The sequence below is a fragment of the Nicotiana tabacum genome, chromosome 1 (assembly GCF_000715075.1).
Source record: "Nicotiana tabacum cultivar K326 chromosome 1, ASM71507v2, whole genome shotgun sequence".
In the NCBI taxonomy this organism is placed as follows: Eukaryota; Viridiplantae; Streptophyta; class Magnoliopsida; order Solanales; family Solanaceae; genus Nicotiana; species Nicotiana tabacum.
The window spans coordinates 1,276,375-1,289,604 of record NC_134080.1 but is presented as its reverse complement, the minus strand read 5'-3'; the positions used below and the strand labels follow the sequence as shown (position 1 = coordinate 1,289,604).

The window sequence follows — 13,230 nt, the reverse complement described above, 5'->3', positions numbered from 1 at the left end:
TTGAGTTATATTAGGAGTCTATTATGTTAATTGATTCACTTTCCATTTAAAAATAGTATAATCCCCTATTTCATGCCGTGAATAAAGTCGAATAAAATAATCTGTCGAGCCGTGATCCCATGTTTCATACCATGAATACAATCGAAATACACTCGAATACAACAACTGGACTTCCCTATTCATGCCTATTTTTGCTACTGTATTTATGAATATAGCAGCTTAAATATATCTAATACATATTATAACAATTATAAACGTATCTACCATTCGTAATATAGCAAATGATATTTATAGATAGCTAATTAGCATAGTACTTTATTCAAATTTATCATAAAAAATAGCCCAAAAGCCAGATTCACAAGCCCATTTCACTGGCACACCTCGTATAAAATTCTACAAAGTTAAAAAAGCAACGATCAGTGGGGACATACATACAGTTCCCACCAACCAATGGCTAGAGCCACCTTAGGCTCAGCCACCCATTTCTCCTCCTCCTTCCGCCACCTCAAATACCTCTCTAATTCCTCCCCTCCCTGCCACGTCACCACAATGTCAGCCGCCAGAATTCCCCATCCATCATTAGAAGTCATCGGCGGAGCTCGAGAGAAATTTCTCCCTGCGTTTACATCACTTGATAATCTCTACAATTCTTATCCTATCGTCGCTTCGAATCGGCATATAGAGACTATTTTTGCAGCTTTTTTTAGGTCCGTTCCTGACGTTCGTCTCCGGCGAGAGTGTCTTCGGACTAAGGATGATGGCTCCGTCGCTCTCGATTGGGTCTCCGGCGACGATCGCCGTTTACCTGCCGATTCTCCGCTGCTCATTTTGCTTGTGCGTCTTCTTTCTATTGCTAATTGGGCACAAGCTATATATGCAGTCAAAAATTTTCAAAAAATTAAACATTTATACAAAATTCGAAACCATTGGTGCTCATGAGTAGAGTTTTGTTTGTGCCATACATGTACTTTAAAAGCTCGTGAATTTTACTCTATCCTTAAATCATGCCATTAAGCTTAAAATGGGATTTTTTTCAGTTAAATTATTTCTAAATATAGAAAAATGTCATTCTTTTTGAAACAACATATTAAAAAGGAAAGTGTACTACATATGCACCCACTGCTTATGGATTCATGATGCTAAAAGTAAGGGTGCACATAACGAATTGGAAGTGTACTAACGGGGGTAATTGCAGCCAGGTCTGACTGGGGGAAGCGATGACTCATATGTGAGGCATATGCTGATGAGAGCTCGAAGTAAAGGTTGGAGAGTTGTGGTGTTCAATAGCAGAGGCTGTGGAGATAGTCCTGTCACTACTCCCCAGGTACTCTCTCATTTTGGTCTTTAATTACTTTGGTTGATTGATATATCAATAAAGATTTGGTCTTTAATTTCCTCCCTGCCGATAGTATTAGTTTTGATGTGATTTATGGTGGAGTTTGGCCAATGTTATATCTGTTATTCAGACTTTTTGGTTAAGGAAAGAAAATGGTATGGTTTAGTTAATGTGGCTGATGGGAATTGGCAGCTTGAAGTGTTTGTTGGGGACAGTTGATTGCTTTTGTGCTGTCCATTGACTCCAGTCTTTTGGAATTTTTTTGGTCAAATGGTTAGGCAAACAACACTATCAACTTGATCCCTTCTGTGCAATTTCCAGCCAACAACCTTGCTTTTTCCTTAATCTGTCCTTCCTGCTCTGTGTCTATTTAAGCAATATACCATAACCTAAATTGCTGCCTTACAATACACAGCTTTTTGATCGTATACCACTTCAAAATGGGTAGTGATAAAAAATCATGCCAAGATGAGCGTGCAGGAGCAGAAATTGTATATGGAGCCGAAGAGTGCTATAGCAATTCTCTTGAGCTCCTGAAAGAGTTGGGATTTCCCCAGGGCACCCTTCCTCTTAAAGACCTTGAAGAATGTGGTTATGTTCGCGAAACTGGATTTGTGTGGATGAAACAAAAGGCTCCATATGAGCATTACTTCGTCGCAACAAAAACTCTAGTTAGCTATGCAACCGAGGTCACTGCCTATGTGGAGAAAAACAGGATGAAGAAAATGACTGGAATTAAGAGTAAGCAGCTATTCCTGTGGGTGCCAATAGTTGAGATGAGCATTGAGGATCCTTCTCAGAATAAAGTTTACTTCAAGACTCCTGTAGGAATTGGAAAGTCTTTTCCTCTCACTGCTTTCATGACTGAAGAAGAAAAGCAGAAGTATCTGGAGAAATCTAACGAGTAGAACGATTATCTATATGACTGCTCTTTTTGCTCTTTTTTCCTTTTCTGGCATCAGGGCATTGATGCCTTTTGTTTTATGTGATTTTCATATGCTTGCTAAAAGAATGATCTTTATGACCCAAGTATAAGTTTCTCCGTCCAGTGGATTAATTTTCAATTAATCTCGTTTAAGTTGATTATATATTTTTTTAATGCTAATACTCTTTCAGTTGGATTTTCCACTTCAGAAGGGCTTGAAAATTTTTCTTCAAAGATATGTTGGTTCCCCTTGCTTGAGACAGTGTTGTGAAGAGCGTGAAGCGAGGAAAAGCGACAAGCCTCTTTTCGCTTAAAGCGAGAAGCGAAGCACTCGCTTTTTTGAAGTGAAGCGGAATTTGAAAAAAAATATATTAAAATAAATACTGCATAGACAACACATGTAACTGTAAGCAAATGTTCAATACTTCAATGTAAAAACTAAAGAGTAGCATCAATTAAAGCACAAAATGAGCATCCTATTCTTCTACAAGATTAAATGAAATGAAAAAAATGGCAGTAACTGAAACGAAAAAAATTGGGCAGCATTTCGCTGCAATTTATCACTAAGAAGAGAATGAGAACAGGAAGAACTGAAGGGAAAAAAAAATTTGCCAGCATTTCACTGCTATTTTGGGAGTGAAACAGTGAAAGAAAAAGGAGGAGGAGGAAGAAATCACATACCTGGGCTTGAACTTGATGACCTTTTTAAATTTTTTACGTTGGCAGCCCTTAATATGCAGAAGCGCTTGCTACTGTCGCTTTTACACTTCTCGCTTTTTTCGCAGAAGCGCTTGCTTTATTCAACCTGCTACGCTTCACATCATAGAAGCGCCCAAGGTCTCACTTCGCGCTTTAAGCGCTGAAGCGGGCGCTTTTCACAACACTGGCTTGACATGATCTAGTTTCTTTCACCAAGAGATGTCAAAAACGGTTTAACGCAGAGTGAATGAAAACAAGTAGAATAACGGTCAAACAAAGGTTTCAGTTTACCCTATAGCTCAACAAGTTCAACTAAGGAAGATTTGTCCCTTCTCTTAATTCAATACTTTAGTTGAGAAGAAAGGGTGAGTTGAGCATGAAGTGTCCTGAGTAATGGTTCTCAAAAGTTGTCCAAGACCTTCATGTGAAGATCTTTACAATCTGGTGTCCACTTAAATTACATATCCTCGCCCAGTTGAAATCTAATTACAGGCAGTGGATGCATGCCATGATGGTTATATAATTTAAACAAAAAAGGACGTGATTGTCCAAGAAGGCAAGAACTTATGATTGATCCGACCTTCAAGGATACAGTGAAGATCCTTTAGAAATTTGAGATTTCAATGCAGATATTTTTTCAGGAAATTAGAGTGGGTATCAGGGATAGGGGAGGGGAAGAAGCAAGAGATGATAACAGTCTAGACATTTTTCTCCATCTATGCATGTTCAAACTCACAATATGACTTATACTAGAGTCTCAAGTATAGCTTTATGTTGAAGCTCAACAATTTTAGTGGAGGTAATACCTAGGCAAAGTAGAAAATCAATGTCTATTGCCATTTTAGGCATTAGAATGAGTTCTGTACTCCATAGTTCTTGATGTGTATAGTAGACTTTCTAAAGTCTGCTTATCATTATAGCTCCTCATTGAACTTTTTGAATATTCAGATAATTAACTCCATTATTCCCAAACATGATCTGCTTAATCTCTCAAATGGTACCGGTCAAAAGTATTCTAAATTTTTTTAGCTTGACAATCTGTTGAGATGAAAGATACAACTGGTCATGAATCGATCTAATTAGGATGCAACATGTTATTTCAAAAAATTATCCTTCATCTTTAAGGTAAAGTCAAAATCCAATCATCTTTGACATGTTAAATTTTTTCTATTCGTCTTCATTGATGAGCTAATTCATGCAGTTCTATTCTGCTTCATTTCTTGGTGATATATATGAAGTGGTGGCACATGTCAGCAATCGCTATCCAGAGGCAAATTTATATGCAATAGGCTGGTCTCTTGGAGCAAATATTCTAGTTCGCTATCTGGGACAGGTAACTCAATTAATTCAATTTGTGCTTATCAGTCTTCCTCCTCCATTTTGTCCTTGTACTGATCTACCATGCATCTATGTACGAGCTGTTTTAGAGAATTTAAGTCTGGTATTATGCTATGGTGAACTTGTTGGCATATTTCAATTTAGTACTGTACTTCTGCTGAGTATTAGTAATCTGGCTAACATCATACAGTTTATTGAGAAAAGGTGAAGACTCTGTGTGTTAATGCTAGCATAACAACACCATAGAGTATACTTAGGAAGAATGTTCAGATGTTTTCCAGTCTTCTTTTTCTCAACTATTTCTGGTGGTTCAGTATGGCTGGGTGTTTGTCAGTGGAATTGGAGTTTTTAAGCTTTGGATAATAAGACCATCCACATCCATCTAGTCAGGGGCGGAGGGAGAGTGCTATGTACGGGTTCGGACGAACCCAGTAGCTTTTGTTTAAACCTTGGATTTGTATAAGAAAATCCATTAAATATGTGTAAATACTCAATTGCGAACCCGGTAACTAATGAGCTATGGGTTCGGTTGCAAGTTCAGAACCCATAAACTTCAATTTCTAACTCCGCCTCTGCATCTAGTAATAGTGTTCCCTCTAGGCCACACCCTTGGGTGCTTAGTAATGGTGTTCTATGTTTTCATCGATATGGCTTATTTTCCTCACGACGATTCTTCATGCTTCTTCTCTGTCTGAACACCCAAAATCCTTGTATCTTCTCCATGCATTTTGAGTAGTTCGACAGTTCAAATGATATGTGATCTGCCCAAATATCAGCTCTGTCGCCAAGTTATTGAGATGATTCCGTTGAATCCTGATTTAAGTCAACATAAAGAAGAAGTTAATCTTGCTGTTTAAGAAAACTAACTAGAAGGGGGTATTTTGGTAGCATGTATTACCCTCTCAAATAAAGGAGCATTCATTGAACTGGAATATTTTTTCCTTTTCAATTCTTTTTAATTCCTTATTAGCTATTTTTTTTTAATTATCATATTGAAAGTTATCTCTGAGACACCCTACAAGCAACATCTGCAGAAGAGAAGTCGGCAATAAATCATACTTGTGCGTGTTTTTGAAATAATAAATGTTATGATGTAATCTCTGTAGCTGGTTATATAATCAGCTACCTTAGGTGATTTAGCACTGCTGTCTCCATTCATTTGTCCTGGATCAACATTGTGCCTTTTGTTCTGAAGATCAAATTTGAACAACTTTTTGGGGAAAACAAGTTGAGTACCAGCTGCTGTATTTGTCTCAAACAATATTGCCTATCAGTTGCACACTTGCACTATTTGTATTTTCAAAGACAATAAACTTTTATTCTGTAATAAACCCATTTCATTTCCATCATTTCCATCTATAGGCAAATGATGAAAATAAAGTCGGAGTGGATGCAGTGCTTGAACTCTTAGTTAAGGATTCTGTTCTCTAATTTTGTTTGTTTAATGATGCATCTATTGCCAATTTAGTTAGACACTAAAGATGGGGGCACCCAACTGATTGTCATGTGTATGCGGGCATTCCCTGGAGTTGTTATCTTGGTCTCTGTTACCTTTCAATTTCATCTTCTATTAATTCTTTATTCAAATTCAATTCCAACAAGTAAAATAGAATTTATATTCTACTTCCCTTTGAATGATAAATCCCTTAACTCTTAATAATCAAAGGAATGACTCCATATATTGCCCATCTCTCATATTTTATCATTCCTTTGCAGGAGTCTCATTCTTGTCTTCTCTCCGGTGCTGTTTCCTTGTGCAACCCTTTCAATTTGGTCATAGCAGACGAAGACTTCCATAAGGGCTTTAACAATGTTTATGACAGAGCTCTAGCGAATTCTCTCCGCAAAATTTTTAAAAAGTAACTGTGTAATTCAGTTTTTCCCCTTTTCCTCGGCGTACCTTATACCACTTTTAACTGGATCTCTTGATTATAGGCATGCTCTACTGTTTGAAGACATGGAAGGCGAATTTAATATATCATTAGCTGCCAATGCCAAAACTGTCAGAGAATTTGATGATGGACTGACACGAGGTGTTTATGCTTGTATGCAGGAAAGAAAAAGTTGTACATCATTGCATCTCAACTTATAAGTAATTGCTTTTGAATTTTGCAGTTTCATTTGGATTCAAGTCTGTGGATGATTACTATTCTAATTCAAGCAGCTCAAATTCCATTATAAATGTCCGTACACCTCTACTTTGTATCCAGGTAAGCTTGTTTTAGCCAAAAACTATCCAATGTCCTTTTTTTGTTTGTTAATTATTTTTTTTTTGATTAAGTGAAGTCTTCTATTCATCTGGTACCAAGATGGCAGTGAAACAGATACAACAAGATAACAACACTTCCACCAGTCATATTACATATTTCCCCCTAATAAATATAGAAAGTCCAAATATTACATATCCAATGTCCTTTTTGTTTGTTTTTTATTGTATTTCAGATGCCATTTTTACGTCTAGGATCATGGTCAGCACACTCATCCTTTGGCAAAATCTGAACATCATATCATATCATTCAAGTTAAAATTCCATGCAAAAAAGCTGAAACTTGAGAGAGAATAAATATTATGCGTTGTGTTTCCTTTAGACAATACACCCTTGTAGTTATCTCTTGTAGGATGCTTTCCAACATTGCGGATGCGCTTTATGCGATTTGGTTAGTTATCTAACATTTCACCCTTTTCATTTGAATATCAAGAATTACTTCACTTAATAAAATGTGAAGGATTTTTATTCAACGTAATTGGACCAGTTTCAGGAAAAAAGCATTGCACTAACTACTATTGCTCTCCCTAAGATATATATTATAGATAATCATATTTTGGCAAATTTGACTTTCTGGATCTTTATTGGACACGGAGACAAGTTGGTTTAGAGGTTGCAATGGCATAATCTTTAATCTCTTTGTGATCAAGAGAGCAATATTCCATCTCTTCTCCCCCAAAAGGAGGAAACGGAAGAAAGAAATGAGGGGGAAAGAGAGGGATTAACAATGTATAATTCATCTTGCTCAACCTATCTAAAAAGGACTAATCCTATTCAGTCCTCTGTCAAAAGTACGACAAGTGATGCCATCTCATTAATACAATGCGTTTTGCCTTTTTGAATCTCAGGTGGTAGCTTTTCTATCTTCACTGACAATTCTTAAGAATAAATCATGAGTGATTTAGATGCTATACATCTGCAATTTGAAATTTCGCTACAGTTTTCTCCACAGTTCTCTGTGGATCTTCATTTCTGGTCAGTATGGTATATATTGCCATCAAAACTTAATAATAGAAAAGATCAGGTGTTGGTAGTATATATCAAATAACTTCAGTAGAATCTCATAAGTGTTAGGTTTTTCTTTTGATTAAAAGAAAAAGTTGTGGGGACTGGGCGGGAAAGGTGGAGATGAAAGCACTCCAGTTCTTTTGATATGCTTGTTAGGATTCTGCAAGTGTTAACTAAGACAAAAATGTGAAGTTTAACTTGCTCCTGTTTATTTGTGGAGGCTGCAAATGATCCAATTGCTCCATCCAGAGGAATCCCTCGTAAAGATATTGAGGTAGTGCACTATTCTTCATTCTCGTATCCCATTTTATTTGTTGATATTTTCTCATTGTTTATGGATGTGCATATGCTATTCTGCCAAACTATTTTTGTTTGTTGTTCTTGTTCTTGCAAGTTTCTCATTCTGTTGTTTGTGAAAGTCTTAGCATTGTCCATTTGATCCTAGGATGTTAAAGAAGTCCTGTACCAATCATCTCTTAAAACAATTGTACTCCTAATATAAGTTGATTTTGGGTTTAAAACCCTAAATTTAAGTTCTTTTACCAAGTAATTAATGTTTTAGTGCCATTATCCTGTTGGCATAAAGAACTTTATCACGTGATATTTGAGCCTTGAGACCAGCTCAACTCTCAACTGTATGAATGCATGCGCAGCGTATTTTGTGCTTGAAGGCATAGATTGCCGCTAATCTTTTTGTTGTTCCCTCAGGAGAACTCAAACTGTTTGTTGATTGTAACCCCAAAAGGAGGCCATCTTGGCTGGGTGGCAGGTTCCGAAGCGCCACGGGGATGTCCATGGACCGATCCACATGTGATGGACTTCTTGGAGCATATAGAACATGGTAAATCTGCTTCTGCTGCATGTGCTAATGATCTGGAGACTATGAACAGCAGTGTTACAGACAGATTCCAACACCTTGAAGTATAAGCAACAAGGTGCGAAATTCAACTATTCCGTCATGTTGATATTGTTCACCGACAGTCGGTGTTTGATGAGACAGTAGCATATGCACATTGAAGGTAGCAAAAATAAGCTATAAGGGTGTATCATAAGTCATCAAATTTTGATGAGGTCTTGATATTCTTGCTATGCAACATGTAGCCAATTCGTTGATTATTCTCCACACATCCAAGAATTGATTAATGGAAAATAGTGGTGGATGTAAATGTCTCTTGTAACTGCAACTCTATGCTCATTGAAGAATGTTGTTGGCTCTGCGACTCTGCAGAAGTTGGAGACTGTAGAATTTATGTAAATACTACACTATATTAAGAAGGATCTACGTTGTGCTCAGTTCTCTGCTTCAAAATTTATTGTTATACATGCACACACATACGTGTGTGTATTTTTCCTTTCACATTGTACAATTACATTAATATATGTCTGGTTCTAGCTTGAATGTTCATTTTATCTATATGTTATTATTAAAAGCTAAAGAAAAAGGTACCACATTAACCCAAGTGATAGCCTAGAAAAAAGCAACATGACATAATTAGTTAATTATTAGTTATTTAGTTAATAATTAATTATTAAAAATTAACAAAGAAATTAGCTACCTAAATTTAACTACTCAAACATAGGCGAGGGCTGGTTTTTTCTTTTAAAAATCATTTTCGTTTTTCTTTTTTGAAATATAAAATCTATTTATTCATTAAAACTCAGACAACACTATTTGAGAAAAATATAATAATATCTAAAATAAAAAAATATTTCAAAATTAAGAAAATATATATTTTCTATTATATTACAAAAAAATAGCAAACAAAAATAATAATCAAGTAATATGCTAATAATTTTTATTAACAGTGTAATTATACTAAATATTGGATAATATAATGAAGAAAAATACATAACAAAAAAGTTATTTGATCACTATATAAGTCCCTTTAATTTAATAAAAATTTTAAGCATTAAAGGTCAGACACTATCTATTTTATCTGTATAGAATAGGAGAAGCAAATCAATGTGATGTTGTCAAGTGTAACAACAAAAATTTAACAAGTGTCAAATTTTAGGACAAAGCTATAATAGATTTGTGGATTCAAAAATTATTTTAAAAAAATGATAAAGAAAAAGACACAAATAAATTAACTACTCAAACATGGGCGATGGTTGGTTTAGGTTAGTTAATTTTTTTTTTTTAGAAATTATTTTCACTTTTTTATAAATAAAAGTGTATTTATTCATTAAAATCCAGACAATATTATTGAGAATAATAAAATAAAATAAAAAAATAAAAAATATTTCAAAAGTAATAAAATATGTATCTTCTACTATATTACAAAAAGAAACAACTGACAAAAATATTAAACAAAGTAATATACTAATTTTTTATTTATTAACAATACAATTATGCTAAACATTGGATAATATAATAAGAAAAAATACGGAAGAAAAATGTTATTCGATCACTATATAAGTTCCTTTAATTTGATAGAGATTTTATTCATTAAAATTCAAGCAATATTATTAAGTACAATAGAAATTTAAAATTTAAAAATATTTTGAAGAGTAATAAAAAATATTTTTTTTATTATATTACAAAAAGAAAGTAGCAGACAAAAATATTAAACAAAGTAATATACTAATAAAAACTTCTATTAACAATGCAATAATTCTAAATATTTGACAATATAATAAATTTTTAATATATAGAACAAAAAAGTTATTCGATGCTTATATACGTCCATAATTTTAATAGATATTTTATTCAATAAATGCGGATAATATTATTGAGAACAATAGAATAAATTTTAAAAAAGTATTTCAAGAGTAATAAAATATATATATTCTATTATATTACGAAAAGAAAGCAAACAGACAAAAATATTAAATAAAGTAATAATGCTAATAAAAAATTTAATTAACAATGTAATAATACTAAATATTGGATAATATAATAAAGAAAAATACAAAATAAAGAAATTATTCAATGATTATATAAGTCTTTTTAATTTAATAAATATTTTATTATTGGATATATTATATTGACAAATAAGATGGCAATTAAAATTTATTAAAGCAATACGATCTAATATGTTCAAATAAGTCTAATCACAATTTAATTTAATTACACCGCGTATCACGTGGGTACGACTATTAGTTATGTGTAATATTTGAAGCTTCCCTGATAACGTCATTTACCACTTTTTTTTTTTTTTTTTTTCCACATAATTAACAGAGTAAAACAATGTTCAACTAGACAATAGTTATTTCTTCAGTATTCGAACTACTGATGCTACTGTTCGAACGACAATGTGATCAAGTTCAACCCACATTTCAGAAAAATCCCACGTGGAATCATTCATTAACTACTAAGGGATCGTTTGGCATGAAGTATAAGAAGATATAAGACTGGTATAAAAATTTAATATCCTCTTAATACTCAGTTTGGTGAGCAACCAGGTATAAGTTATTTTGATGTTAATTTTAACACTGAGATAACTTATACTATAGAAGGTGGGGTAATTAGCACCAGTATAACTTATACCTTCTTCGTAGAAATTATGCAATTGTCATTGTTAATACAACATACCAAACAATGAATAAACAACAATCCCAGCATAACTAATCCCAACATAACTTATTCCAATATAACTTATATCGACATAAACTTATACCGGTATGAATCATATTCCAAACAAACGACCCCTAACTGATCTCAAATTTGTGCTAGTATTCTATAAGATTCTCAATCTAAGAACTGTTAAAACTCATTTGGTGGGATAGTGGATAATTAATGATGATTAAAGGGATCATTTATGAAGAGATAAAGATGACTGATTAGTAATGGAGGGAAGTGGGAAGCACTTGTTTTAGGTGTTGGTTGTCAATTTGTCATATGCTTATCCAAGTGGGGTAGTAAACTTCAATACCCACAAAACCTTAGCACTTGCACAATTCAGAATAACATGTGCAGGGGCGAAGCTAGTGTTAAAGTTACAGGTTCAATTTACGAGTAACAATTAATAATCAAGAAATATGAAGTAGAAATAAAAGAAATAAATGAACCGAACCAATGTTATTTAGCAATGGTGACCTCGAGTTTAGTAGTCTCGAGGTGAGCTAAGAGCAATAAAGTAAGAACAATGAATATAAAGGACAATTCTGATCAGTAAGAGAGAAAAGTAGGATAGTATATTCTTTGTCAATGATTAGAAGATGTTACAAAATGATTGGTCCCCTTTATATCATAGGGGAACCCTAAATAAGGTATATTTCTATTTATAGTAAAAAATATTCTTGATACAGTTGTCTAACCGCCTAGTACGGAATTGTACAATCCTATTCCGGGATTTGCGTCATGATCTTGGGGACATGACAGGAATCTAGCTCATTCTGTTACAAATCCATAAAGGTACTATTTCGGGATCGAGCATGCTCGACTTCTCATAAGCTTGTACTCCTATCTCCGGGCATTGCATTCTGTCTCCGAGCTCGAGTCTGGTCCATCGGGCTCGAACTCGACCTCGCCCTCGAGCCTATAAATCGGAGGCATATGATTTTGACCGTACACACCTTTATTTTGTCTTAAGAAATTCATTGAATATGTATAGAATATTAATTCAGAACTCAACAACTTAAAAAGAATAAAATTCCGAGCCCATAAGTTTCAAATCCTGGCTCCGCCTCTCAGTATATGCCCATTTTTCTGGTTTAAAAACAATTTGTTTTGTCTTTTTTTTCTTTGTTCCAAGCTATAAGGATAACGTCTTCCATGATTCTTAGATTTCCTTCTTATTTGGAAGTATATCCTCGTAGAAAGTAGATGACTTGGCCATGATAAGGAAACCCACATCCTATTGTAATCCTCCGGCTAATTTATTAGAACTTATCCATGCTAAGGTGGATGCAGTGTTTTACCAACGACTTCAATTGAACCTATAATTTTTGACGCGGAGTAAAAATTTATTAAAATTGCAAAAATAATAGATATGAACCCATAACATTAAAAATATAATAAGTTCAATGCTAAAAACCTTAAAAATTGAACTCATAAAATTTAAATCCTAAATCCGCATCTACCCTCCCTCCCTCCCCAAAAAAACCCCAACCAACACACACAAGTAGAGGGATCATGAATACATAAGAGTGAGATCAATTACTCGTTTACTCTTGTGTTCTTATTAGGTGAAAAGGGTAAAAACACTTATATTTATTATGGTTGTTTACACAAAAATATATAGGATATTGAGGAAAGCCAATATAGTTAAAAAAGAAAAAGAAGAAGGTATACTAGTTGTACTGTTTCTTCCTTCAAAGTCAAAACTTTTAGGCAACTAGTTTGTGGAAATCGAACTTTCGCAGGTCAAACTAGGTTTCGAAAATCATCAAAAATTGTACAAGATCTACGAAGTTCAAAATAGTTTGATGTCTTGACAGTTCTTTTAAGTGTTTTGTCCTAATTTTCTTATTATATTTGGTTTTTTTATTCCATGAAAGAAGGATAACATATTTATCATAATTGATTTTTCCTTTTACGTAAAGGAAAATATAATTAAGGTTCCTTCTTTCTTATTCAGCAGCATCCGCAATGTAGCCATATGGGGTTTGAGAGTCTAAAGGGGAGAACTTTTCGGGACAAGTGTTAGTGTGTCACTTTGTGTTTGCCTCTTTGTGAGGTTGTTCTCTCAATATTTTGTACTCTCTTTTATATAG

General features: G+C 34.0%; 1 protein-coding gene across 1 annotated transcript; it reads left to right on the top strand.

Annotated features, from left to right (window-relative positions):
• The first annotated feature begins 364 nt into the window (after positions 1–364).
• LOC107784856 (embryogenesis-associated protein EMB8) lies at positions 365–8,971 on the top strand. Its single transcript, XM_016606045.2, has 8 exons — positions 365–834; positions 1,196–1,324; positions 4,162–4,293; positions 6,015–6,157; positions 6,234–6,331; positions 6,414–6,508; positions 7,793–7,846; positions 8,281–8,971. Exons 1-8 carry the CDS (start codon positions 451–453, stop codon positions 8,497–8,499), a joined length of 1,254 nt encoding a protein of 417 aa, XP_016461531.1. The 5' UTR covers positions 365–450; the 3' UTR covers positions 8,500–8,971.
• Positions 8,972–13,230: the final 4,259 nt, after the last annotated feature.

Coding starts and splice junctions, on each gene's coding strand:
- LOC107784856 (XM_016606045.2), top strand. CDS start 451: ATGGCTAGAGCCACCTTAGGCTCAGCCACCCATTTCTCCTCCTCCTTC. Junction 6,509..7,792: donor CACCTCTACTTTGTATCCAG/GTAAGCTTGTTT, acceptor TTATTTGTGGAG/GCTGCAAATGATCCAATTGC. Junction 7,847..8,280: donor TCCCTCGTAAAGATATTGAG/GTAGTGCACTAT, acceptor TTGTTCCCTCAG/GAGAACTCAAACTGTTTGTT.